Source organism: Rattus norvegicus, chromosome 5 (assembly GCF_036323735.1).
Source record: "Rattus norvegicus strain BN/NHsdMcwi chromosome 5, GRCr8, whole genome shotgun sequence".
NCBI lineage: Eukaryota > Metazoa > Chordata > Mammalia > Rodentia > Muridae > Rattus > Rattus norvegicus.
Genome location: NC_086023.1, coordinates 159,057,753 through 159,083,792, shown reverse-complemented (window position 1 = coordinate 159,083,792; position 26,040 = coordinate 159,057,753). Strand labels below are relative to the sequence as shown.

The 26,040-nt window shown below is 51.6% G+C and overlaps 1 protein-coding gene across 5 annotated transcripts in view; it reads left to right on the top strand.

Annotated features, from left to right (window-relative positions):
* Spen (spen family transcriptional repressor) overlaps positions 1–25,535 on the top strand; it is a 73,532-nt gene extending 47,997 nt beyond the window's left edge. For 4 of the 5 annotated variants that reach the window (XM_039110807.2, XM_039110804.2, XM_039110809.2 and 1 more), the window contains 10 exons: positions 3,733–3,884; positions 4,887–5,012; positions 5,356–5,469; positions 7,194–7,307; positions 9,169–9,269; positions 14,314–22,372; positions 22,822–23,322; positions 23,446–23,643; positions 23,879–24,037; positions 24,368–25,534. In XM_039110807.2, the coding sequence (XP_038966735.1) occupies positions 3,733–3,884; positions 4,887–5,012; positions 5,356–5,469; positions 7,194–7,307; positions 9,169–9,269; positions 14,314–22,372; positions 22,822–23,322; positions 23,446–23,643; positions 23,879–24,037; positions 24,368–24,499 (9,656 nt within the window). In that variant the 3' untranslated portion in view covers positions 24,500–25,534. Of the gene's footprint in view, positions 1–3,732; positions 3,885–4,886; positions 5,013–5,355; positions 5,470–7,193; positions 7,308–9,168; positions 9,270–14,313; positions 22,373–22,821; positions 23,323–23,445; positions 23,644–23,878; positions 24,038–24,367 lie in introns of all 5 variants that reach the window. The other variant, NM_001395101.1, reaches the window with a different exon arrangement.
* Positions 25,536–26,040: the final 505 nt, after the last annotated feature.

Genomic DNA, 26,040 nt, shown 5'->3' with positions numbered 1-26,040 from the left:
ACCTGTCCACTCACCCACCTGCCCACCCACTCACCCACCTGCCCACTCACCCACCCACTCACTCACCCACCTGCCCACTCACCCACCCACCCACCTGGCCACTCACCCACCTACTCCCCCACCCACTCCCCCACCCACTCACTCACCCACCTGCCCACTCACCCACCCACTCACTCACCCACCTGCCCACTCACCCACCCACTCACTCACCCACCTGCCCACTCACCCACCCACTCACTCACCCACCTGCCCACTCACCCACCCACTCACCCACCCACTCACCCACCCACCCACCTGTCCACTCACCCACCTGCCCACCCACTCACCCACCTGCCCACCCACTCACCCACCTGCCCACCCACCTGCCCACCCACTCACCTGTCCACCTACTCTTGGAGAGCCACTGGGATTGGTTCTCAGTACCCACAGTAGGCAGCTCACAAACCACGACTCCATTTGCAGGGGACCTGCACCCTCTTCTGGTCTCGGGGCACCCACGTACACATGGCACACATTCACACACACAGAGACACGCACTCACATACACACACACACACACACACACACACACACACACACACACACACACACGATGAAAACTTTTAAATGAAATGAGAAGCAGAGAAGGGAGACAGCGCATTTTTCAGTGTCTGTATTGAGAAGACCATGGATACCCTAACACCTCATTTTTCTCCAGGGTCATGACGTGAGGATTAGAGTTTGTAGAGGGCAGAAGGTGCACACACAGCTACGCAGCCGTGTCTTTAGAGATATGAGGATGAGGACGGTTGGCGTAGGTGTGAGTGGCGTAGGTTGAGAGTGAAAAGGAAACGCTTCTGTTAGCTTGGCCCTCCTGGAAGACCCTGCCTGTGAGGCTGGAGGTGTCTTGTGTGCCTCCACTCAGCTGCTGTCCCTTTCAGAAAGCATGTAGTGCTGTCCCCACCACAGCTTACCTGATTCATGGGTTGGATGTTTAAACAGACTGTGAGCATTTTAATAGAAGTATTAGACAGTGAGTTTGTGAAGCTGAGGAAAGTGAACTTTAAGACTTTGAATAGAATTTATAGCCCATTTCTAAGGTAAATCTTAGACTGTTCATCTTATTTGATTCAAAAAAAGAATATATATGGTCATGAATATGTAAATAATAAATCGAGCATAATATTGGTAAAGTGGGTATTGTAAAGTTACATTTATATATCTAATTTACACACACACACACACATATATAATTTTATGATGACATTTTAAAGTGCAGTTTGGGTATATCGGTAACTTAAGTGAGAAAGGCCCTGCTTTGGCTCACAGCTCTGGTGTCTGTCTTGAGGTGTGGTAGAGGCAGTCTGGATCTTGGGGTGCCTGGTCATATGTGGCAGCACCTGAATGCCACTGTCACCCACGTTTAGTGTCGTCTTCCTACCTCGGTTGCCCACTGACACCTCCAGATACTTCTGTGATAGTTCTAAGTCCTCTCACATGACAGTCAGATTCTCAGAGAACTTCTCCCCCATTACCCACTGAGCTGTAGGTGTGCTGCCTCACATTATACTCAACTAAGGGCAGCTCATGAGCTCTTCCTTGTTTTGTTTGAGACAGAGCCTCACTCTGTAGCACAGGCTAGTCTGAAACTCACTGTGTGTAGTCCAGATTTCCTTTGAACTTAGGGTAGTCCTCCTGCCTCAACCTCTGGAATACTAGGTCACAAGTGAGCCTCACCACAGATATCGGTTGTGGTGGACATTCCGCACCTCGTGAGAAATACTCAGTGTGCGCCTAACCTGTGTGGTCTCAAACCATCATCAGTCAGCTGGTACCTAGTGAAGAGCTAATTCGGGGGCGTTAGGATACTTTAAGATGTTTAGTGTGGAAGGCCTTGGTGTGTGGCAATCAGAAACTGTTGGGTTGTCTGTCATTCACTCTTTTGAGACAGTTTTATCATGTAAACCAGGCCAACCTTCAACTTAACACCTCTTACTATGGTTCCCAAATGCTGGGGTTAGAGATGGGGCCCTTGTGCTCAGTTCATCCTTTGTTTGTTCAAGACAGGGTTTCCTAGAGCCCAGGCTAGCCTTCAGTTTGCTATGTAGCAAATACTAGCTTCAGATTCCTGTTCTTCTGCCTCCACCTGCTGGGTGGGGTTGGAGGGCTATGCCTCCCTTCCTGGTTTCCTCATGTGCGCGTGTGTCTGCGTCTGTAATGTTAGGGTTGAGCACAAAGTTTTGCGCATGCTACACAGTGCTCCACTTCTGAGCTATAGCCTCAGCTGGTCTACTTACCTTAGTTCTTGTTTGTTTTTTAAAGACAGGGTTTCTCTGTGTGGCCCTGGCTGTCCTGGAACTCACTGTAGACCAGGCTGGTGTTGAACTCAAAGATCCACCTCCCTCAGCCTCCCGAGCTGGGGCAGTGGGCATTGCAGTTCTGAGCTAAAATATCATCAAAACCTTGAGTTTCTATGTCTCAGAGTTAATAAGTGGAGCTTTAACAAAGCTGTGATTAAATTAGACGTTAAAGCATTTATAAAAAAAATTTTATTATAAAAAAAAAAACAAAAAAACTCGCAGATGTTGCTAGGGAGCATATAACACCAAAAAAAGAGCCCACAAAAGCCACCGAGTCACTCTGTACATAATTACTCTTACATCTGGAAGGTTTTGTTAGTGTAGTATTCGTATGGGTCTTGTGCCTGCATATATGTCTGTGTACAAGTGTGTGCCTGGTATTCGTGGAAACTAGAAGGTGTTGGATCCCTTGGAACTGGTCGCTGGGACCTGAACCTGGGTCCTCTGCAAGAGCAGCCAGTGCCTAGCTGCAGACCCATCACTCCATCCCACAGAAGTCTTGATGTAAACATTTGCATTACTACATCAGTGGTGTGTACGGGAAATGCTCAATATCGTTAACATCTTGAAGGTAAATGGAACTAACCAGTGACTGGTGCTGTGATCGCTGGGCTACTGCACTGTCGAGTGTGTGCGTGGGCTTTGCTGTTGTGTTGTTTTGAGATCAGGTTGCCCTGTGCAACTCACAGTTGCCTGAAACTCTCTATATGGCACAGGCTGGCTTTGAACTCTGAACTCTCCTGGATTACAGGTGTGTGTCACCACACCTAACCAGATTATGGTTTCATACTCCCTCTATGTTCAGATCAGAGGGTAAAATGCACTTGTCTGCTGACCTGAGTCTCCCCCTGGAGCCCTTGTAGAGTGAATGGAGAGAACCCACTGACAAAGTAGTCCCTTGATCTCCATTCACAATGCCCACACTCATGTCACGTACATACACTGTAATAATAAATGTAGCACGGTCATGGTGTTGTATGCCTTTAGTCGCAGAACTCAGAAGGCAGAGACAGGCAGATATATATCTCTGAGTTCAAGACCAGTCTGGTCTACATACAACTCCCAGAATTATCTGTGTGTTGAAGACATGGTGGAAGCCTGTTTCAAAACAAACCCAAACCAGCTAACCAACCAAAGGAACCACAGAAAAACAAACAAAACCTTTTTTTTTTTTTTTTTTACTAAATTTCTCTGTGTGTGAGAGCGAAAGCTTCAGTTTCTGCAGGTTCCCCATTTTCTGAAACTGTCCCAGGCTGGTCTTGAGCTCTAGGCCTGTCAGTGCTGTCTGCTGACTGCTGTGGCCAGTCCGCCCAGGGTAAGGCAGTTGGTCAGCCGTGTGTTGGAGAGTGTGTTAAAGCAGCACTCTGTTCCGCTCTGCCCTACCCACCCACAGAAACAGAGAGTGAAAACGAGTTTCGACCCTTGGACGAGAGGATAGATGAATTCCACCCCAAAGCAACGAGAACGCTTTTTATTGGGAACCTTGAAAAAACGACTACTTACCACGACCTTCGAAACATTTTTCAGCGCTTTGGAGAAATTGTGGTATGTTGCTTTAGTGATAAAATGCCATAGATCTCTGTAGAACACAAGCTAGGGCATGGAGTGGATGTGGCTATGTGATATTTAAGGATAAATTCAAATTTCCCCTTTGCCTTTCATTCTTTTTTATCTTTAAAGACTGGTGTCTCGGGTGCTCCACCCTGACTGATAGTCTTTCCTCAGCCTCCTCAGTACTAGGATTCAGGGTCTGAACTGCTTCTCCCATCCTCTCATCAAAAAGATTAAGAGACTCATAAAAAAATAAGTGTGCATATGTGTGTTTTGCCTCTACCTGTGTCTGTGCACTGTAGAGGACAAGAGAAACCGTGGACTCCCTGGAGCTGCCAGGCACCTACTAGAAACTAAACTCAGGCTCTCTACAAGAGCAGCCAGTACTGTAAACACTGAGCCATCTCTCCAGTCCCCCTTTAAAAAATGTGACAGTCTTGCTGTGTAGGCCAGCCTGGTCTACACAGTGAGTTCCAGGCTAGCCAGGCTACAGGTTTTTGGGTTAATTTGTATTTGTGATAATATAATTATGTATATGTCTGTGTTTCTGTGCCACTGAGGCCAGAGGTATCAGAGGCCTTTGGAGCTGGGACGAAAGGCAGTTAGCAGTAGCCAGAAGTGGATTCTGGGAACTGAACTCGGCTCCTGTACAAGCGGAGCGAGTGCCTGCTTTTAACCACTGAGCTTTCTCTCCAGCCATAGACTCTTTTTCAAGAAGAAATAAAGACTTATAATTTCAGATAGCTTTTTAAATTGTTGTTTGTTTGTTTGTTTGTTTGTTTGTTTGTTTTTGAGGAAGGGAGGCTGGAGAGATGAGCCGGTGCTTAAGAGCATTGGCTTTCATGGTGTGAGGTCATTATACCTGCAGTTTACAGTGCGTCTGGATACATGGTCCATCTAAGACGTTACTGAGGAACTACTTGTAGAAATAACCATTCTCCAAGGACTTGGCTTTTTGTTGGCACATTGCTAAGTGATGTTGATTGGCTCTTCCAGGACATAGACATTAAGAAGGTGAACGGAGTCCCTCAGTATGCGTTCCTGCAGTACTGTGACATTGCCAGTGTGTGCAAGGCTATCAAGAAGATGGACGGAGAGTACCTTGGGAATAACCGGCTCAAGGTGAGCGTCCGTCTGTCCGTCTATCCATCCATCTGTGGGTCATAGCTTACTGCTATTGATTTTCTTTAGAACTTTAGAACCTCCCTATGCCAGGGCTGCGGAAGGACAGCTACACTTACACATTTGAACAGTCAAGGGTGTGGCTCCTTGGTAGGTGACACATGTTAGCATGTGTGAGCGCTTGGGTTCAGTGACCCAGGTCGTTGCACGCATACACGCATACACGCACGCATGCAGGCACTCACAACCAGTTCAGCATTTCTATAGAAGACTGGCTTTTTGTAACTTTGTAATTGGATAGTAATTATGATCTTGGTGATAGAATTTTCCCTTTTAATTTCAGCTGGGTTTTGGAAAGAGCATGCCTACCAACTGTGTGTGGTTAGATGGGCTTTCTTCAAACGTGTCTGATCAGTATTTAACACGGCATTTCTGCCGATATGGGCCTGTGGTAAAGGTAGGCGCTTGCTTTTGACTTTGTTTTCTTAGTACTCTGTCCTTTGGTCTCTCGTTCTGTTTGTCCCCCTTCCCTTTTCTTCAATAATGTATGTCTTAAAATGCTCTTCAGTGGGTCTGCAGAGAAGCCCAGTGCTTAAAAATGCTTACTGCATTTCCAGAGGACCCAAGTTCAGTTCCCAGCACTCAGGCCAGGCGACTCAGCCCTGTCTGTCTGTGACTCCAGCTCCAGAGATCCAGCTCACTCTTCTGGGCTCTGCAGGCTCCTGCACATTTTAAAAAAAAATAAATTTAGATTTATGGTCCGTTGGGCCCGGCTCTGGGTTTAGTCACTAGCACTGCAAATCATCAACAATAAAGCTACTTCCCAAACAGGCAAGATTCTAAGAAAATCTTAAACTCCTTTTTATATAGTTAAATAAAATAGGATTTTAGGGGGCTGGGAAGATGGCTTGGCAAATACTGACTATCCTTCCAGGGGTCATAAGTTCAATTCCCAGCACCCACAGTGTGACTCACAACCGGTTGGGATGGAATGGGACGCCCTTTTCTGTGCAGACAAACTTGCAGGCAGAGCTCTCAGACTCAGAAGGAAGTGTGTGTGTCTGTCTGTCTTGAGGTGGTAAGAAAGCCCAGTGCACAGTTGTTCTCTTACGTCGATGTCTGTGGCGTCCCTACCAGCTTATACACAGCATTCATGCAGACACACACCACTGCTAATAGGAAAACCCAGTCTAGAGTTGGAGAGTGATCTGAGGGGATGAGATTTCTGAATTCAAGTCCTTAGAAGCCACATAAAAGCCAGAGATCACAGCAGTGTCCGGTCTCAGCACACCTCCAGGATGGGCCATGGGGTCAGGAGAGGCCGGGACAGTCACTGGGTATCCAGTTTGGACTTAGGGGCATAGATACAACAGTCCGTGGCAAAGGAGTTGGAGGCAAGGGCTAGCACCTGCATTTGTCCTTTGACCTCCACACACACTCTGTGGCACACATAGGCCAGGTTCGAGGCCAGACCTGGTGGCTCCTGGCTGTAATCTCAGCGTTAGGTAGGCTTCGGAGGAGGACTGCCACAATTGCAAGTGCGCCCGCCCAGCCCATGCTGCCCAGCCCGTGCCGCCCAGCCCGTGCTGCACATAAGACCCTGTCTGAAGTGATAACAGCACAGGGCTGGAGGAGGGAGCGGGGAAAGAGAACTTACATCCAAACCACAATGGAGTCAGTGTTGACCTCCGCTCTGTTGTGGTGCTGGAGACCGATCACTGGGTTGTGCAGGACTAGGCAAGTGTGTGAGTTTTGTCCATCGGCTTGATCTATGTTTTTAAGTACATTCAGCAAAATTTTCACCTGACCAGTATTTGCCAGGTAGCACCCATAAAGAGCAGGAAAAGGCTCTCAGGATCAATTCTGTGGTCTTGTCATCATTTTGAGCCTTAGATAGAAGAATGGTCTCAGTGCAAGAAAGACAGTAAAAAAAACAGTAAAATATAGAAAAACAAAGGTTGGATAAATGTGAAGCCTCAGTAGTACCACGATTCCTGTGTCTCTACACCCTGAACTTGGTGTGTTTATTAAGACATGCCTCTTCTGGGAAAGCCCACATTTTTCTGGAATACTCTAAATGCAGTACTTTTCTTCGTAGCGTCCTGTGACTGAGGATTTGTTGGGACTGACACTCACACCAGCAGATCAAGCTCTTGACTGGCTGTTGTTTGTTTTTTGCAGGTGGTGTTTGACCGCTTGAAAGGCCTGGCTCTGGTTCTCTACAGCGAGATTGAGTACGCGCAAGCCGCTGTCAGGGAGACCAAGGGCAGGAAGATTGGTGGGAATAAGATTAAGGTGTGCACGGTGACTAACAAGCCAGGGGCTTCCTGTGCCCTACACCTTAATCCGGAGGTCCACATAGCATGACACGCCTCAGACATTAGAAGCAACAAAACAAAACAAAATAGAAAAACCAGAAGCCTCACAAAAGTCTGCTCAGACCTCTCTCTACCCATAGTTACATCCATAGGTGGCCAGTGTGGGGGGCGCTTTGTAAGACTCAGGGTTAGGGGACACGCTAGGATTTTCATGGTTGCTATTTGTGGACACAGCCCTGGAGCCTTCCCTATACATTTTATATATACATTGTCCGCCCCTTCCACCCTTCCACACACTTCTCCTCTCCTCAGTGTCTGGTGTTCTTACCTGTATTCTTGGTGCAGGACCCTCCTTTTCCCATTACAGTGAGTGAGTGAATGCTGTGGCTCATTTAGTCAGTCCCCTTCCAAAAGGAAGATACCTGTGACTGTATGTGTGTGTGCGGGTGTGTGTTATTGTTTATAAAAACTTGCTCTTCATTGCCTGTTTGGCATAATTATGTCGTTAAGAACTCTAATGATTAGATTAAAATAGAATTACTTTTTGGCAACAGGACATAAGGTTGGTGCTTGGCAGCCTGTAACTGGAGCCGTGCTGTCCTCTGTGTCCTGTTGTAATGGTTCCCTCCACAATTGACCTGCAGACTAGATTGCCCACCATTCACCAACTCAGAGTTCTGGGAGAGATTTGTGTTCGTGTTCTCTCTCTCTCTCTCTCTCTCTCTCTCTCTCTCTCTCTCTCTCTCTCTGTCTCGTTTGAGTTGCAGGGGAAAAAGATCTGTGTCTCTCTTGGGCATGCGGGAGGGAAGGTCTCGCTGTGTGGCTGGCCCCCAGCTTGTGACTGCTAACATCTGGTCTCGGCCTCTCTCCTCAGTTTGGAAATTGCATCAAGTTCATCCCTCTCACTCCTTCCTTCCTGATTGGGTTCTGGGATCTTAAAACTTATCTGTCAATATTTGTATAAAATTTCAGGGTTTTATATTTTAAAATTTTTTTTCTCCTAAACTTCAAAGTTGGCTGGGCATTGAAGAGCACACTTTTTTTTTTTTTTCCTTTTTTTCGGAGCTGGGGACCGAACCCAGGGCCTTGTGCTTCCTAGGCAAGCGCTCTACCACTGAGCTAAATCCCCAACCCAAGAGCACACTTTTTAAAGAAAATACTATTTTTAATTTTCATTTATTCTCTCATACAATATACCCCTACCACAGCTTACCCCCCCACCCCCCTTTCCAATCCTCCCTTCCCCACAGAAAAGAGCAGCTCTCCCAGTGACAGCACTAAGCATGGCACAGGATACTGTGATCCCAGGCACAAGCCTCACCCGAGGGCTTAAGAGCAAACAGGCCAAAGATATGCCCAGCCGCCAGGTTCCCTGTGTACCAAGCCCATGGCCATCACACACTCTTGGAGTGGAGTACTCTGCAGAGCCATGCAGGCCGTGGTTCTCTGCGGCTGTTCCTATCAGCTGCCACAGTCTCTCTGAGGATGACTGGACTAGGCAGCTCTGAGGAGAGCAGGGAATCATTAGCTCTCTAGGCCACCCAGCTTCCAGTTCCTGTCACCCAGGCAGTGTTAGGCATGGGTCTCAAATTAGACCAGTTACTGGTTTGCCTTTATCCCTAACGCTAGGAGGCAGAGGCCAGAGGAGCTCTGTATTCAAAACCAGCCTGGTCTACAGAGTGAGTTCCAGGAAGCCAGGACTACACAGACAAACACTGTCTTGAAAAACTTTCCAAAGCTGAAATGTGAAATTTCTAAATCATTTATTGTTTATGTTTTTTCTAAATATGTTCATCCTATAGTAATGGGCTTTATTATGAATTCTCTCTTGTTTTAAGGTGGACTTTGCAAACCGGGAAAGCCAACTGGCATTTTATCACTGCATGGAGAAGTCTGGTCAAGACATGAGAGACTTCTATGAAATGTTAACAGAAAGAAGGTGGGTGTTTCTTCCGTCTCGTGTTGAGCCATCGGTCTTGGAGATGCACCTCAGAGCCAGCCCAGCCTTCGGTGCCTTTGGCAGCCCAGACCTGCCAAAATGGCCCGGGCTCCCGTTGATGTAGCCTGACATTTTGTTTTTCTCTTTTCTGCTTCTGCCCTACCCTCCCCAAACGCATTTTTAAATGTGTCATACAAAAAGCAAAGGTTTATTTTTATAAATCTGGTTTTTATGTAGTTGAAGTAGGTTGGGTTACCTTGTCTGTCCTTGGCCTCAGTCCTCACTGCGTGCCCTTCTGTTAGGAAGATTTGTGAAGTGTGACTCTTATAAATAGAGCAAGTCAGATCATTCACTTATAAACCTGTGATTTTGGCAGTGCAGAAGGTAAGCAATTTTTTTAGTCATGGTGATACCATGTTTGATATTTTTTCCTTCTGTTGATTAGATAAACTATTGTTTATACCAGAGTGAGCTTTCGCAGACGCTGGTCTGTGCTGGTCTCCTGGAGTGTCAGCTTTTGTTCCACACCCCACCCACCCACATCAACGGCTTTAGACAGTGAAGGTCAAGGCCTCTGGAACCCTGGAGACTAGAACCCCGCACGAGCCTCCCATGTGCTGCCACAGCTCCGGGTTTGCTGTGGTGGAGCGCACAGCAGGATCTCTTCGAGGCCTTTCCTAACTGGCTTTCCTGCTAAGTTACTGAATTCCTGAGCTTCTCAGTGACAACGACCCCCACTGCCACACTGAAAAGCTACGACTCTGACAGTCACTCATAAATCGATCCGAATTCAAACTGCAAGACACGGAAATGTTCAATTCTGCAGGCCAGAGAGCCAGAGGGCGCCTCTGTCACGGCCTCTACCATCAGAGGAAGAGCAAACTGCACAGAATGTTCTCCGCCCCAGCTCCCAGGGTAGTGGTTTGGAGTCATTGGTTATAGTTTTATTATTTGGGGTTTTGTTTGTTTGAGAGAACGTCTTATAAAGCCATGCCTTAGCCCCAGGCTTGTTTTATAGCTGAGGATGACCTTGAACGTGGTCTCTACGTGTACTGTAAGTGCACTGTGTGTGGTGTGCGCTACACCTGACTTAGGTGTGCGGGGAGTGGGGGGGTGTCTGACGTGGCCTTACCCTTGCCAGGCCTCACTGTGCTGGCTGAGCTGCTTCCTAGGATGCTGTCATTATATCAGTTCTTGAAGCAGTTCTACCTGAGGGTGGGGCGGGGGCAAGGCGAGGCGAAGCGCCTGTTGGAGGCTTTGTTGCACTTGAGGCATGAGCAGTTGTTCTGGTCTTCTCTGTGTACATTAAACATTTCAACCGCAGTGTCTTGGGAGGGTCGGGTGATGTAGTAAAGGAGTTGGTTCTGTATAGTACTATTAAGACTCACTAATTCTAGTGAGGCTCTGGCTCTGTTCCTCAGTTCATTTCCATGGTTATTTATTCCCTCTAACGAACTTATCTCCAACTGTAGGAAGCAGAGGGAGAGGTTCGTTCCTGGGTGTCACTGGGCATGGAATGCATTCCTCACAGTCACGGACAAGGACCTTCCTTCCCTCTCTAGAAAGTGAGGGGAACTCTCCCCCCCTGAGTTGGTGGTGCCTTCTGGGAAAGATGCTTGACTCCCATGATTCACCTTAGGATTGCGCACACACACACAGGAATACACACACACGTACACACAAGCACGCATGCACTGGTTCCATGGAGCTCGTCCCTGCACAGAGTTCTATGCCTTTTGCTCTTCATGTCTCCCACTGGGAGGCAGCCCCTTGGCTTGGTTTCAGGTGGTAACTGCAGGTCGGAGAGCTTTTGGTGATTTGTTTGTGTCCCTGCTGCTGGGCACGGGAACACAAGATTTTGCATCAGTAGGCAAGCACAGGACCACTGAGATGCGTCTACGTGCTTTAGTCGTGTCACTTTATATCACCGAGGTCACAGGACGGCTCTGCCCACAGTTCCTGCCCGCCCGTGCAGGAACTTTGAGCTTTGCCCAGTCCCAGAAAGCTTCAGGATGAATTTACATAGTCAAACAGGTCTTCCTATCTTAACTTGAACAGAGTTTTCTCCAAACCTGACTGCCACAAGTTCTTGCTTGACAGGCAAGGCATCACGTTTTCAGTAGGATGAGCCCTCCCTTCTGCGAGGAGGGCAAGTAGCCTTGGGTGGATCCACCGTGCTGATGCGTCCCAATGTTCTGTTCTGTTTCCTGCTGAAATTAGTGAGATTCACGGACCCAGCAAAATAAGTTGTTGCCGTGTCTGTCCACGTGCGTGTGCGCGCGCACACTTGAGCATAGGATATCAAGGGCAGAAATCAGCCCCTGTGTGTGTGTGTGTGTGTGTGTGTGTGTGTGTGTGTTATTGTGTCCTGAAACTTGCTCTGTAGAAAAAGCTGGCCTCAAACTCAGAGACCCGCCTGCCTCTGCCTCCTGAGTCTCCTGAATGCTGGGCTTTTTCTCTTTTCTTTCTCTTTTCTTTCCTTCTTTTCTTTCTTTTTTTTCTTCTTCTTTTCGGAGCTGGGGACCGAACCCAGGGCCTTGCGCTTGCTAGGCACTACCACTCTACCACTGAGCTAAATCCCCAACCCCTTTTCTCTTTCTTTCTTAATTTCTTTCTTTCTTTCTTTCTTTCTTTCTTTCTTTCTTTCTTTCTTTCTTTCTTTCTTTCTTCTTTCTTGTATCTTACTTACTTTGTAACCCTCACTAGTCTGGAAGTTTCTGTGTACACAAAGCTGGCTTCAGTTTCAGGGACCTGCCTTTCTCTCCCTCCTAATAAGTGCTGGCACGAGAGGTGTTCAGCACCACATCCAGCCCCGGGTGTGTTGTTGATCTGTATTAGTGTGTTCCCGTGAGCCAGAGTGCTGTAAGAGCTGGGGAGAGTGAGGCTCGCAAGGCCAAGCCTGTGCGGTCGGTGATGTTCACTTGCTAGAGTGAACGAGCCTCGCCCACCCAAGACAGCAGCTTGCCGAGGCTGGCTGTTAGCCAGAGCCTGATGATTGATCAGTGATTGCTTGGTTGTGGGTAGCACTGAGGATTAAAGCTTAGGTTTGGCAGTGGCATCTCCAGGTCTCATTGAGTTCATTGGCTTTGAGCTTACTCTGCAACCCAAGATGGCTTAGAACCTGTGATTCTCCTGCCTCAGCCTCCAGGTAGCTGGGGTGGCAGGGTTGTGTCCTCACACCCAAGAGGACTGTTGGTCTGTAATTATGTAATGTGGACTCTAAAAGCGAAAAGTGACAGTCGCTTGCTTTCGTGTAGAATTGTATGATTATCATCATATTTTTGTGTACCACAGGCTGACCTTGAACCTGTGGTCTTCCTGCCTCCACCTGAGCTTATGCTTTGCTTTAAAACCCTAGATGTCAAGCTTTCAGGAGCTTGGCACTTGGGGACACTTTCCACTTAACATTCTCTAGGTTCTCAGTGAGACGCTCAGCAGGTGTGACCCGTGCCGTGAAGGCCTGAGCTTGACTTTGGTCCCTGCAAGCTGGATGGAGGCAGGACCGAGGCTGCAGAGATGTCCTCAGACATCACACACATCAGACACACAACCAGGAGGAGTGCTGGGGAATGTGAATAATTCACTGTCCCTCTCGTGAGAGCACACTCAGTTTCCGTCGTGAATAACTCTTGTTCTTAGTACACTGGGCAAGCGGCTGGAGGGAGCGTCTCCGAGTGCTCAAAGCCAGCCTTGTTGGCTGGGAAAGTTTTAAATAAACAGAAAGGTTGAAGCTTTTTATTTCTTAAGATTTGTTTTATTTTTATGTGAACTGTGCATCATGGGTGAGTGTGCATCACCCAGTACCCAGCTAAGTCAGAACAGAGCACTGGGGCTGGAATAGATGGTTATGAGCTGTCTTGTGGGTACTAGGCATTGAGCCCAGGCTCTGTGCAAGAACAAATGCTTTTTTTTTTTTTTTTTTTTTTTTTTTTTTATATGTATAAGTACACTGTAGCTGTCTTCAGACACACCAGAAGAGGGCATCAGATCCCATTACAGATGGTTGTGAGCCACCATGTGGTTGCTGGGATTTGAACTCAGGACCTCTGGAAGAGCAGTCGGTGCTCTAACCACTGAGCCGTCTCTCCAGCCCGAGAACAAATGCTTTTAACTGCTCAGTCATATCTAGCTGTGAAGCATATATTAGAGAGAGAGGGGTGGGTGGGGGGAGAGAAGATACTGTTTTAACATACAATCACTCGGGAGGCAGAGGCAGGCAGATCTCTGTGAGTTTGAGGCCAGCCTGATCTACAGAGTGAATTCCAGGACAGCCAGGGCTACACAGAGAAACCCTGTCTTGAAACAACAAAACCACCACCAACAAACATTTATTTTTTATTGTTGTTTTGGGGGGATAGGATCTCACTATATAATCTCGGTGGCCTAGAATTTGCTTTGTGGACCAGGCTGGCCTCCGACACCCAGAGATCTGCTTGCATGTTCCTTTATTTTATGCACCGAGTGTTTTACCTGCATTTTAGTCTGTGCACCGGATATCTCTGGTGCCCAAGGAAATCAGAAGGAGGCATCTGATCCCTGGAACTAGAGTTCCAGGTGAGACACTCTTTGGGAACTTACATAACCAGCATGTGCCATTTATTTGTGATGTTGAGTTTTTGTATAACTGTCAGTGTCAGTGCTACGGCACTGTTCCCTTAATCCCAGCACCCCAGAGGCAGAAGCAGGGGGTCTCTGTGACTTGGAAGCCAGCCTGGCCTACAGAGTGAGTTGCAGGCCAGAGCTTAATGAAAACATGAGAATTTTATTTAGGCGGCCAGCCTTAAATCCTCATGGCTTCATTTGGCTTGGGAGATCCTGCTGGGCACCTACGATTGGCCAAGTGACTAAGTAAACACTGAGGATTCCTGAGATCCTGGTGTAAGAGTTTGACTGTGCACTGCAGGCCTTCCTGCAACTTGTACAGTTGAGCCAGGTCTCAGTGCCCTCCTCCTACCTCTGTGTCTTGAGGGCTAGGATTGTGGAGGTGGGGGCTGCAAGGGTAAGAAGACAGAGGAGCTAACGTCGTCTTTCTCATGTTTGTCAGAGAGGAGCGAAGAGGATCCTATGACTACAGTCAAGACCGGACATACTATGAAAATGTCCGTACTCCGGGCGCCTACCCTGAGGACTCCAGGCGGGACTACCCAGCTCGAGGGAGAGAGCTTTACTCGGAGTGGGAGACGTACCAAGGAGAGTATTACGAGTCCCGATACTATGATGACCCTCGAGAGTACAGAGAATACAGGAGCGACCCTTATGAACAAGACATTCGGGAATACAGCTATAGGCAGAGAGAGCGGGAGCGAGAACGGGAGAGATTTGAATCTGACCGAGACCATGAGCGGAGGCCCATTGAGCGAAGTCAGAGTCCCGTGCACTTGCGTCGCCCACAGAGTCCCGGGGTGTCTCCTGCACATTCGGAGAGGTTGCCGAGTGACTCTGAGAGGAGACTGTACCGCCGGTCCTCAGAGAGAAGTGGAAGCTGCAGCTCGGTGTCTCCCCCACGGTACGATAAGCTGGAGAAGGCACGGTTGGAGCGCTATACAAAAAATGAAAAGACAGATAAAGAACGAATTTTTGACGCTGAGCGGGTGGAGAGGGAGAGGCGAGTAATCCGCAAGGAGAAAGTAGAGAAGGACAAACCCGAGAGGCAGAAACGGAAAGGAAAGGTGCACTCCCCTAGCTCTCAGTCTTCAGAAACAGAGCAGGAGAACGACCGAGATCAGAGCCCTGAGAAACCACGGGCTTCCACCAAACTGAGCAGAGACAGGACTGACAAGGAGGGGCCAGCCAAGAACCGCCTGGAGCTGGTGCCTTGTGTGGTTTTGACCCGAGTAAAGGAAAAGGAGGGTAAGGTCATCGACCACCCGCCCCCAGAGAAGCTCAAAGCCAGGCTTGCTCACGACACTGCCAAGTCCTCAGTGCTGGACCAGAAGTCCCAGGCTTCTCAGGTGGAGCCTCCTAAGGCAGACTCGTCTAAGGTGGACGCTGCCAGGGGGAAAGCGCTGAGGGAAAAGGCTTTTTCAAGCCACGCAGAGGTTGTGGATAAGGAGGGCAGGCCAAAGCTCAGGAAGCACCTCAAGCCCGAACAGGCGCCTGAGCTGAGTGCCCTGGACCTGGAGAAGCTTGAAGCAAGGAAAAGGCGCTTTGCAGATTCCAGCCTGAAAGTAGAAAAGCCAAGACCAGAGGTCAGGAAAACCAGCCCTGAGGCAGAGGACACTCGAGCGCTGTTAAAGAAGCAGCCTGACACACCGAGGGATGGTATTTTGCTGAGGGAAGGAGAGTCTGAAAGGAAGCCTGTGAGAAAAGAAATCCTTAAAAGGGAGTCAAAAAAAACCAAGCTGGAGAGACTTAATTCAACCCTCAGCCCCAAAGACTGCCAGGAACCTGCTGCTGTCTCTGCGGGGTCTGGCTCTCGGCCTAGCTCAGATGTCCACGCAGCCCTGGGAGAACCAGTACATGGATCTGTGGAGACCCAGGAAGCCCAGCCCAAAAAGGTCATGCCCTCAAAACCTCGGCTCAAACAGCTACAGCTCCTGGATAGCCAAGGGCCCGAGAAGGAGGAAGTGAGGAAAAACTACTGCCGGCTTCGCGAGGATCCAGTGGAGCACAAAGCAGGCCAGGAGAAGCCTCATGGAGTAAATGCTGAGGAGAAACTTGGCATTGACATCGATCACACGCAGAGCTACCGAAAGCAGATGGAGCAGAGTCGCCGGAAGCAGCAGATGGAGATGGAGATAGCAAAGTCTGAGAAGTTCGGCAGCCCCAAGAAAGATGTGGATGAGTATGAAAGGCGCAGCCTTGTGCACGAGGTGGGCAAGCCCCCTCAGGATGTCACCGACGACTCCCCGCCCAGCAAAAAGCGAAGGACAGATCACGTGGATTTCGATATCTGTACCAAAAGAGAGAGAAATTACCGAAGTTCACGGCAGATCAGCGAGGACTCGGAAAGAACCAGCTGTTCCCCCGGCGTCCACCACGGCTCCTTTCATGAAGATGATGATCCCATAGGCTCGCCTAGGTTAATGTCAGTGAAAGGGTCCCCTAGAGTGGATGACAAAGGTCTCCCCTATTCTAATGTAGCAGTGAGAGAAGACCCGTTCAGATGTACTCCTTATGATTCTGGCAAGAGAGAACAGGCAGCAGACATGGCCAAAATAAAGCTGTCTGTCTTGAGTTCTGAAGGTGAGCCAAACCGTTGGGACCCTCAGATGAAACAGGACCCCAGCCGCTTTGATGTCAGTTTCCCAAACAGCATAATTAAAAGAGACAGCCTGCGAAAGAGGTGTGTGCGCGATCTGGAGCCTGGCGAGGTGCCCTCTGATTCTGACGAGGACGCCGAGCACAGAGCCCAGTCACCCAGAGCTTCCAGCTTCTACGACAGCCCTCGGCTGTCTTTTTTATTGAGGGACAGAGACCATAAACTACGTGACCGAGATGACAGACTCTCTAGTTCTTTAGAAAGAAATAAATTTTATTCTTTTGCACTGGATAAGACAATCACACCAGACACTAAGGCTTTGCTTGAAAGAGCCAAATCCCTCTCGTCCTCCCGTGAAGAAAACTGGTCTTTCCTCGACTGGGGCTCCCGCTTTGCTAATTTTCGAGACAACAAAGATAAAGAGAAGGTTGACTCCGCCCCAAGACCGATTCCATCCTGGTACATGAAGAAGAAGAAAATCAGGACGGACTCAGAGGGGAAACTGGACGACAAGAAGGACGAGCACAGGGAAGAGGAGCAGGAGCGGCAGGAGTTATTTGCCTCTCGGTTCTTACACAGCTCCATCTTTGAACAAGATTCCAGGCGGCTGCAGCACCTTGAGAGAAAGAGCGAGGAGTCTGACTTCCCTCCCGGGCGGCTGTACGGCAGGCAGGCATCTGAGGGTGCGAACAGCACAAGTGACTCAGTCCAGGAGCCAGTGGTTCTGTTCCATAGCAGATTCATGGAGCTCACTCGGATGCAGCAGAAGGAGAAGGAGAAGGACCAGAAGCCCAAAGAGACTGAGAAACAGGAGGGTCCAGAGACTCCCAAGACTCCAGAACCCACCACTGAGACTAAAGAGCCGGAGCCCAAAGCCCCTGTTTCCGTTGCACTTCCTGCCATCACCGCTGTGACGCCAGAACCACCGCCACCAGCAGCAGCAGCAGAGAAGGCTGAGGAAACATCAGAGGCTCCTTCACTGGCAGGAGAGAGGCCCGAGGAGCCCACTCCTGTCTTGGAAGAAACAAAGCTTGTGTCTGAGCCGCCTTCTGAATCCGTGGAACAGCGCAAGCAGGTGGACTTATCCCCTGGAAAGGACAGCCATGACAGCACTGCTGTGGTAGCCTCCACTCCTCCAGAAAGCACAACTACTGACACTGTCCCTTGTGTGGACGCCGAGCCTCTGACTCCCGGAACCACAGTTTCCCAGGTAGAGAGCAGTGCAGACCCCAAACCCAGCAGTCCCCAGCCCCCTTCAAAACTGACTCAGAGGTGTGAAGAAGCTGAAGAGCCTAAAGTGGAGAGGCCAGAAACAACTGCAAGCATTGAACCTGACGCCACTGAGAAAGCCGAAGTCGTGCCTGAAGTTCAGCCCCCAGCTTCTGAGGATGTGGAAGCCAGTCCTCCCGTCACAGCAAAAGACCGGAAGACGACCAAAAGCAAGCGTTCCAAGACATCAGTCCCGGCAGCTGCCGCAAGCATCGTGGAGAAGCCTGTCACCAGGAAGAGCGAGAGGATAGACCGGGAGAAGATGAAGCGGTCCAGCTCTCCTCGTGGAGAAGCACAGAAGCTGTTAGAACTCAAGATGGAGGCAGACAAGGTCACGAGGACTGCGTCTAAAAGCTCTGGGGGCGACACAGAGCACCCTGAGCCTAGCTTGCCTCTCAGCAGAACCAGGCGCCGAAATGTAAGGAGTGTTTACGCCACCATGGGTGACCACGAAAGCCGGTCTCCAGCCAAAGAGCCTACTGAGCAACCCAGAGTGACCAGGAAGAGATTGGAGCGGGAGCTGCAGGAGGCTGTGGTAGTTCCCGCCACCCCTCGGAGGGGAAGGCCTCCTAAAACGCGCCGGCGTGTCGAAGAGGGCGGTGAGCAGGAAAGAAAAGAACCAGCAGACACACCCAGGCCTGCTGAGGGGCGGAGGTCTCCCAGGTCTCAAAAATTGGCAGCTACAGGTGGGCCCCAAGGGAAAAGGGGGCGGAATGAGCACAGGGCCGAGGCCGCTGAGGCCACTGCCCAGGTGAGCGCGAGAGAAGGGAACGCTAAGGCCAGGGGCGATAGAGAAGCAGCAAGTGAGACAAGGCGCGACAGGAAAGACCCCAGCACAGACAAAGACGGGCCTGACATCTTCCCAGTTGAGGTAGAGAGAAAACCTCCAGAGAAAACCTACAAATCAAAGAGAGGCCGTGCTCGTAGCACCAGGTCAGGGATGGACAGAGCTGCACATCTGAAAAGTCTGGAGATGGCCAGGCAGGCAGCAGACAAGGAGGCAGAGCCTGTGGCCGCCTCCCCTGAGAAAAACGAGAGCCCCCTGGAGGGAAGTGGCGTCTCTCCTCAGCTGGCAGACAACCCAGCCGACCCTGACAAGGAAGCAGAGAAGGAAAGTGTGTCTGCCTCCACGGTGTCCCCAGAAGCCAGGCAGCTAACCAAGCAGATGGAGCTGCAGCAGGCTGTGGAGAACATTGCAAAGCTGGCCGAGCCCTCAGCTGCTGCAGCTGACAAGGGCACAGCCACAGCCACGTCTGAAGAGCCCGCCGCTGAGGATGGCCACAAGCCGGCACACCAGGCAAGCGAAACTGAATTGGCTGCGGCCATTGGCTCCATCATCAGTGACAGCTCTGGAGAGCCAGAAAACTTCTCTGCTTCTCCCTCTGTCCCCCCAGGATCTCAGACACATCTCCAGGAAGGAATGGAGCCAGGGCCCCACGAGGCCACACCAGGAATCTTGGAGACAGAGGCAGCAACAGAGTCTTCTGCCCAACAAGCCAGTGCCTCGGACCCACCAGCAGGCTCTGCGGACACCAAGGAAGCCAGAGGAAATAGCAGTGACTCTGTGCAGCAAGCCAAGGAGGCTAAAGTGGCAGTCACTCCTCCCCGGAAAGACAAAGGGCGCCAAAAGACGACACGATCACGCCGGAAAAGGAACGTTAACAAGAAAGTGGCCGCTGCCACAGAGACTCGTGCCTCTGAGGCTGAGCAGCCACAAAGTGAGAGCCCTGCTGCTGCTGCTGCTGCTGCTGCTGCCGCCGCCGCCGCCGCCGCTGCCGCCGCCGCTGAGGCTGAGGTGGTGGTGGCAGCAGCACCCCCAGAAGAGCCCCAGGAAGAAAAGCAGAGTGAGAAGCCTCACTCCCCTCTCAGGGAGTGCACTTCTGACCCCAGCAAGACCCCACCTGCTGAGAGTCTGTCCCAGGAAAACAGTGTTGAAGAAAAGACTCCATGCAAAACCCCTGCCCCCCCTGACCTGCCCCCCCTTTCACAGCCAGCACTGGTGGATGATGAACCCCAAGCCAGGTTCAAGGTGCATTCAATCATCGAAAGTGATCCAGTGACCCCACCCAGTGACTCCAGCATACCTCCACCCACAATTCCTTTAGTGACCATAGCAAAGCTCCCACCTCCTGTCATCCCTGGGGGAGTCCCACATCAGAGTCCCCCTCCTAAGGTGACAGAGTGGATCACAAGACAGGAAGAGCCTCGGGCTCAGTCTGCCCCCTCACCGGCTCTTCCCCCAGACACAAAGGCTTCTGATGTAGACACCAGCTCCAGTACACTGAGGAAGATCCTCATGGACCCCAAATATGTGTCTGCCACAGGTGTTACTTCCACAAGTGTCACTGCGGCCATTGCAGAGCCTGTGAGTGCCCCTCGTCTGCAGGAGGCGCCGGCCCCTCCCTGTGAACCTAAGCGCCCTTCCTCAGAAGAGAAGGTAGCAGCCGCAGTACCACATGCCGACACACAGGCCTCAGAGGTTCCAGTCGCTGCTGACAAAGAGAAGGTGGCCCCTGTCATCGCCCCTAAAATCACATCAGTTATTAGCCGGATGCCTGTTAGCATCGACCTGGAGAACTCACAGAAGATAACGTTGGCAAAGCCGGCTCCGCAGACCCTGACCGGCCTGGTGAGCGCCCTAACTGGCCTGGTGAATGTCTCTCTGGTCCCAGTGAATGCCTTAAAGGGGCCTGTGAAGGGCTCTGTAGCCACCCTGAAAGGTTTGGTGAGCACCCCTGCTGGGCCTGTGAATCTCCTAAAGGGGCCCGTGAATGTCCTCACCGGTCCTGTCAACGTCCTGACCACTCCAGTGAGTGCCACGGTGGGCACAGTGAGCGCTGCCCCTGGTACCGTGACTGCTGCCTGTGGTGTGACTGCCACTACAGGCACAGCAGCCATGTCGGGTGCAGTGCCTGCCCCAGCAGCAAAGGGCAAGCAGAGGTCAAGCAGCAACGAGAACAGCCGCTTCCACCCTGGGTCAATGTCCGTCATCGATGACCGCCCAGCAGACACAGGCTCTGGCGCAGGGCTGCGTGTGAATACTTCAGAAGGGGTCGTGCTCCTGAGCTACTCAGGACAGAAGACGGAAGGCCCTCAGCGCATCAGTGCTAAGATCAGCCAGATCCCTCCGGCCAGTGCAATGGACATCGAGTTCCAGCAGTCAGTATCGAAGTCCCAGGTGAAAGCCGACTCCGTCACCCCGACCCAGGCTGCACCCAAAGGCCCTCAGACCCCTTCTGCCTTTGCAAACGTGGCTGCCCACTCTACCCTGGTCCTGACTGCCCAGACATACAATGCCTCTCCCGTGATCTCCTCTGTGAAGACCGACCGTCCATCCTTGGAGAAGCCCGAGCCCATTCACCTCTCCGTGTCCACCCCTGTCACCCAGGGGGGCACAGTGAAGGTTCTCACCCAGGGCATCAACACACCCCCAGTGCTGGTTCACAACCAGCTTGTCCTCACCCCAAGCATCGTCACCACTAACAAGAAACTTGCTGACCCTGTCACTCTGAAAATAGAGACCAAGGTCCTTCAGCCGGCTAACCTGGGGCCCACCCTCACTCCCCACCACCCCCCTGCCCTTCCCAGCAAACTGCCGGCCGAAGTGAACCATGTTCCTTCCGGACCCAGCAACCCAGCAGATCGAACCATTGCCCACTTGGCAACCACAAAACCAGATACTCATTCTCCTCGACCCACTGGGCCTACACCAGGCCCATTCCCAAGGGCCTGCCATCCCAGCAGCACGACATCCACAGCGCTTTCCACCAATGCAACTGTCATGCTGGCTGCAGGCATTCCAGTGCCACAGTTCATCTCCAGCATACACCCAGAGCAGTCTGTCATCATGCCCCCCCACAGCATCACTCAGACCGTGTCTCTCGGTCACCTGTCCCAAGGCGAGGTGAGAATGAGCACACCCACCTTGCCCAGCATCACCTACAGCATCCGGCCAGAGACCCTGCACTCTCCTCGGGCCCCTCTGCAGCCCCAACAGATAGAAGCAAGGGCCCCACAGCGTGTGAGCACGCCCCAGCCAGCCACAACTGCTGTGCCCGCGCTGGCCACACAGCACCCTCCCGAGGAAGAAGTTCACTACCACCTCCCTGTGGCTCGAGCTGCAGCCCCTGTGCAGTCAGAAGTGCTGGTCATGCAGTCCGAGTACCGGTTACACCCATACACCGTGCCCCGAGACGTCCGGATCATGGTGCATCCACATGTGACTGCTGTCAGTGAACAGCCCAGGGCCACAGAGGGCGTGGTGAAGGTGCCACCAGCCAGCAAGGCCCCCCAGCAACTGGTGAAAGAAGTGGTTAAGACTTCAGATGCCAAAGCAGTCCCAGCTCCAGCCCCCGTCCCGGTCCCTGTCCCTGTCCCGACCCCTGCCCCACCCCCTCATGGTGAGGCCCGAATTCTCACAGTCACCCCCAGCAGCCAGCTTCAGGGGCTGCCTCTGACCCCGCCTGTGGTGGTAACCCACGGGGTGCAGATTGTGCACTCCAGCGGGGAGCTGTTCCAAGAGTATAGGTATGGCGACATCCGTACCTACCACGCCCCTGCTCAGCTCACACATACTCAGTTTCCTGTCGCCTCTTCCATCAACCTACCCTCCAGGACCAAGACCTCGGCCCAGGTGAGGAAGCCAGGTTCCGGGACACTGTAGATCTCAATAAAGTAAGTTTGGGGGATAGGAGAGATGACTCAGCAGTTAAGAGCACTACTGCTCTTCCAGAGGTTCTGAGTTCAAATCCCAGCAACCACATGACGGCTCACAACCATATGTAATGGGATCCGAGGTGCTCTGCTGATGTGTCTGAAGACAGCTACAGTGTACTCAGGAACATGAAGTAAATAGACCTTAGAAAGGCAGGGGGACAGTCGAGGTGGGGAGTGGGTCAGATACTTTGTGCAAGGGCTCCTACCTGTAGGGTGAGAAGTATGTTCGGTGCTTCTTAACATGAGGTGAGCTCCACTACCCGTGAGACACAGGTGCCTCTCTCTGGGCCCACTGAGCTCTTGTTGGGAGCAGGGGCTTTTGTACAGCCAGTTCTGACTGTCCCTTTGTCTTCTTCCCAACTCCAGGGCCCCCCCGAAAGTGAGCCCTTGCAGTCTACGCAGCCTGCACAGCCTGCCCCATCTACGCAGTCCACACAGCCTGTACCACCTGCCCCACCCTGCCAGCCCTCCCAGCTCAGCCAGCCTGCCCAGCCACCAAGTGGCAAGATTCCTCAGGTCTCCCAAGAAGCCAAGGGGACACAGACAGGAGGGATAGAGCAGACTCGCCTCCCAGCCATGCCCACGAACAGGCCGTCTGAGCCACATGCTCAGGCTCAGAGGGCACCGGGGGAAACCCCCCAACCAGCCCATCCCTCCCCCGTGTCAGTCGCCATGAAGCCGGACCTCCCAACCCCTCTTGCCTCTCAGGCTGCCCCAAAGCAGCCATTGTTTGTCCCCGTAAACTCAGGCACGAGCACCCCACCCGGACTGGCTCTGCCTCATGCTGAAGCCCAGCCAGCCCCAAAGCAAGACTCTGCTCCACACGGGACACCACAAAGGCCCGTGGATATGGTCCAGCTTCTGAAGGTAAGATGGCAGAGGCTGCTCAAGACGTGCTGACCTGGTTCTAAGTGTTAACGCAGACCAGCAGGCTGCTGAGGGCCATGCTGGACAAGCCGTGACCCTGTTTCTCTTGTTTGTCCTGCTAAGCAGAAGTACCCCATCGTGTGGCAGGGCCTGCTGGCCCTCAAGAACGACACAGCTGCTGTGCAGCTCCACTTTGTCTCTGGCAACAACGTCCTGGCTCACCGCTCCCTGCCCCTCTCTGAAGGCGGCCCCCCGCTGCGGATCGCCCAAAGGATGCGACTGGAGGCCTCGCAACTGGAAGGAGTTGCCAGGAGGATGACAGTAAGTGTGGGCCGGGTAAACACCCATGCACTTCACAGGGAGGGAGGGACAAGAAGACACAGCAGCGACAACTCTGGAAGCAGACAGTGAGAGAAGCTCTGCTTGGGTAGAGACCTCAGGACCGCGAGAGCGCTCGCACGCACATGCTCTCAGGGCACACACGTGTTGTGACAGCCATCTTAGATAGAGCACCTTGGCTAGTCAGGAGATCCCTAACCATTCCCCTTTGCTGCAGGTGGAAACAGACTACTGCCTGTTGCTGGCTCTGCCCTGTGGCCGTGACCAGGAGGATGTCGTAAGCCAGACCGAGTCCCTCAAGGCTGCCTTTATCACTTACCTGCAGGCCAAGCAAGCAGCAGGGATTATCAATGTCCCCAATCCTGGCTCCAATCAGGTTGGTCCATTGTCCTATCCTACTCCCAAGTAGAACCGGTTTAGGGCAGGGCAGGAGGGCTGGTCTACCAGATAGGGTGGATATTCTCGTACTAACCAGAATACCCCAGGAGTTGCTAGAGGAGGTGGGCATGTAAGTAACATGGGTAATGGCCACCAATTGCCCATCCTGGAGAGGGGGGCTAGGGGACAGCTGAGGGAGGGGTAGTGTACACCTTGAACTGTAGAGCTGGTAACATGGCACCAAGCCCTGATGCCCTGCCTACCAGGCACAAGCGGGGTGGGAGGGTCACGGAAGATGGTGGTTCCCACTCTCTCTCTCCTTCCCCAGCCCGCCTATGTGCTGCAGATCTTCCCACCCTGTGAGTTCTCCGAGAGCCACCTCTCCCGGCTGGCCCCTGACCTCCTTGCCAGCATCTCCAACATCTCTCCCCACCTCATGATTGTCATTGCCTCAGTGTGAGGCTCTGAATGGTCGCCACCTCAGGGCGTTTTCCTGAGGCTCTGCTGCAAAAAAATAAATAAATAAATAAAATAAAATAAAAAAATGAACACAGGACAGAACCATGGACAACCCAGCCAGGCAGAGGGGAAGCTGCTGAGGGGCAGACTGCCAGGCGCCACCAGCTGCCCTCGCCCTCGTGCCCGCCCAGCTCTATGGATCGACCTCCTCTGGGGGTGGTGCTGCTTGTATGTTTACATGAAATTCTCGCCCAGGACAGACCACCGACCCATGGACTCGCAGAAACCTTAGGGGCTGGGTTTCTCTCCTCACCTGGAGAAAAGGAACCGGGCTGTGGGATTCTTCTGTTTTGTTAAACAGAATGGATCAGCCTTTGCACTAAGTTAGTGACTCGCAAGTCAACACGGGCTGCGATGCTCTGGCCGTGTACTTGAGCACGCCGTGGACTCATGCAGGACTTGGGACTTGTGCTGAAACCTTGGGGTCAGGAACATTTCATTGGGTTTTTGCCCCATCCCCTCCTCCTCCCTTACCCTGCTCATCAGACAGTCATCTTTCTTAATTCTCCTGCCGCCGCCGCCGCCGCCACCTTCAACTCACCGGATGTACAGTTTACAGTTGAGTAAAAGCGAACAGAAGGATTTTCTTTCTTGGTCGGATGTGCAGAACTTGGGGTGTGTATATATAAATATATAATATATATAAATATATATAATACTGACTTAAATCAAATTTCCCTGACATACATTTTTTTTAATCTGTGCCAAAAATGTGTTTTCAAAGAAAATCTTATTTTCATACTCAGACTTTGTACCGTCACTCATTTGTATAAGTGCGTCGTCACTGCACGGGTCCTGTCCTGCAACATAGAAGAGTCACAGCACCTGTACAAAGACCTGGCCACTCCACTCCCTCTCCTGTGACCGGACCTCTCCCTGACTCCTAACACTTATTAATTTATGAAACTGTTTTCCTCAGCGCAGTTTTGTTCTGTGTGTCCATTGGATTACAAACTTTATTAAAAAATACAAAACACTTCACGTGTGAAGGTGGTTGTCACTCTGGGAGCTGCGAACAAGGACCCTGTCTGCTACCTAAACTTTGCCTTGTGCTCAGCCTAGGCCACTGGGTAGGCGCCCCAGACCACATACAGAGACCCTTTCTCCACCCCCTTGCAAGCCCCTGCCCCTGCTGGTGCCTTCTCCCCTCCCCGGGCCAGGCTCCTGGTAGTTGGCAAGGAGCCCACTATTCCTGCGGCTGTTAATCCTGTGCCCGCCTCAAGAAGGAGCTAGAGCACCGAGCATTCTCTGGGGGATGCAGTGGGGACTACAAAGCAGGCCTGTCCAGTTGGAGCTGGCTGCTCCCCTCCTGTCTCCTTGCCAGCCTGGTAGCACACTGCAGCAAGTCGGCATTGGCTCGGCATGGCGCTGAGTTGCCTGGGCATGGTCAAGCAGGTACTAGGCCCTACTTTACTGGGAAGCCAGCCAGTGTCCTGTACCTGCATTGCTCTGGCTGCATCCGGGCAAGTCAAGCCACAGGGT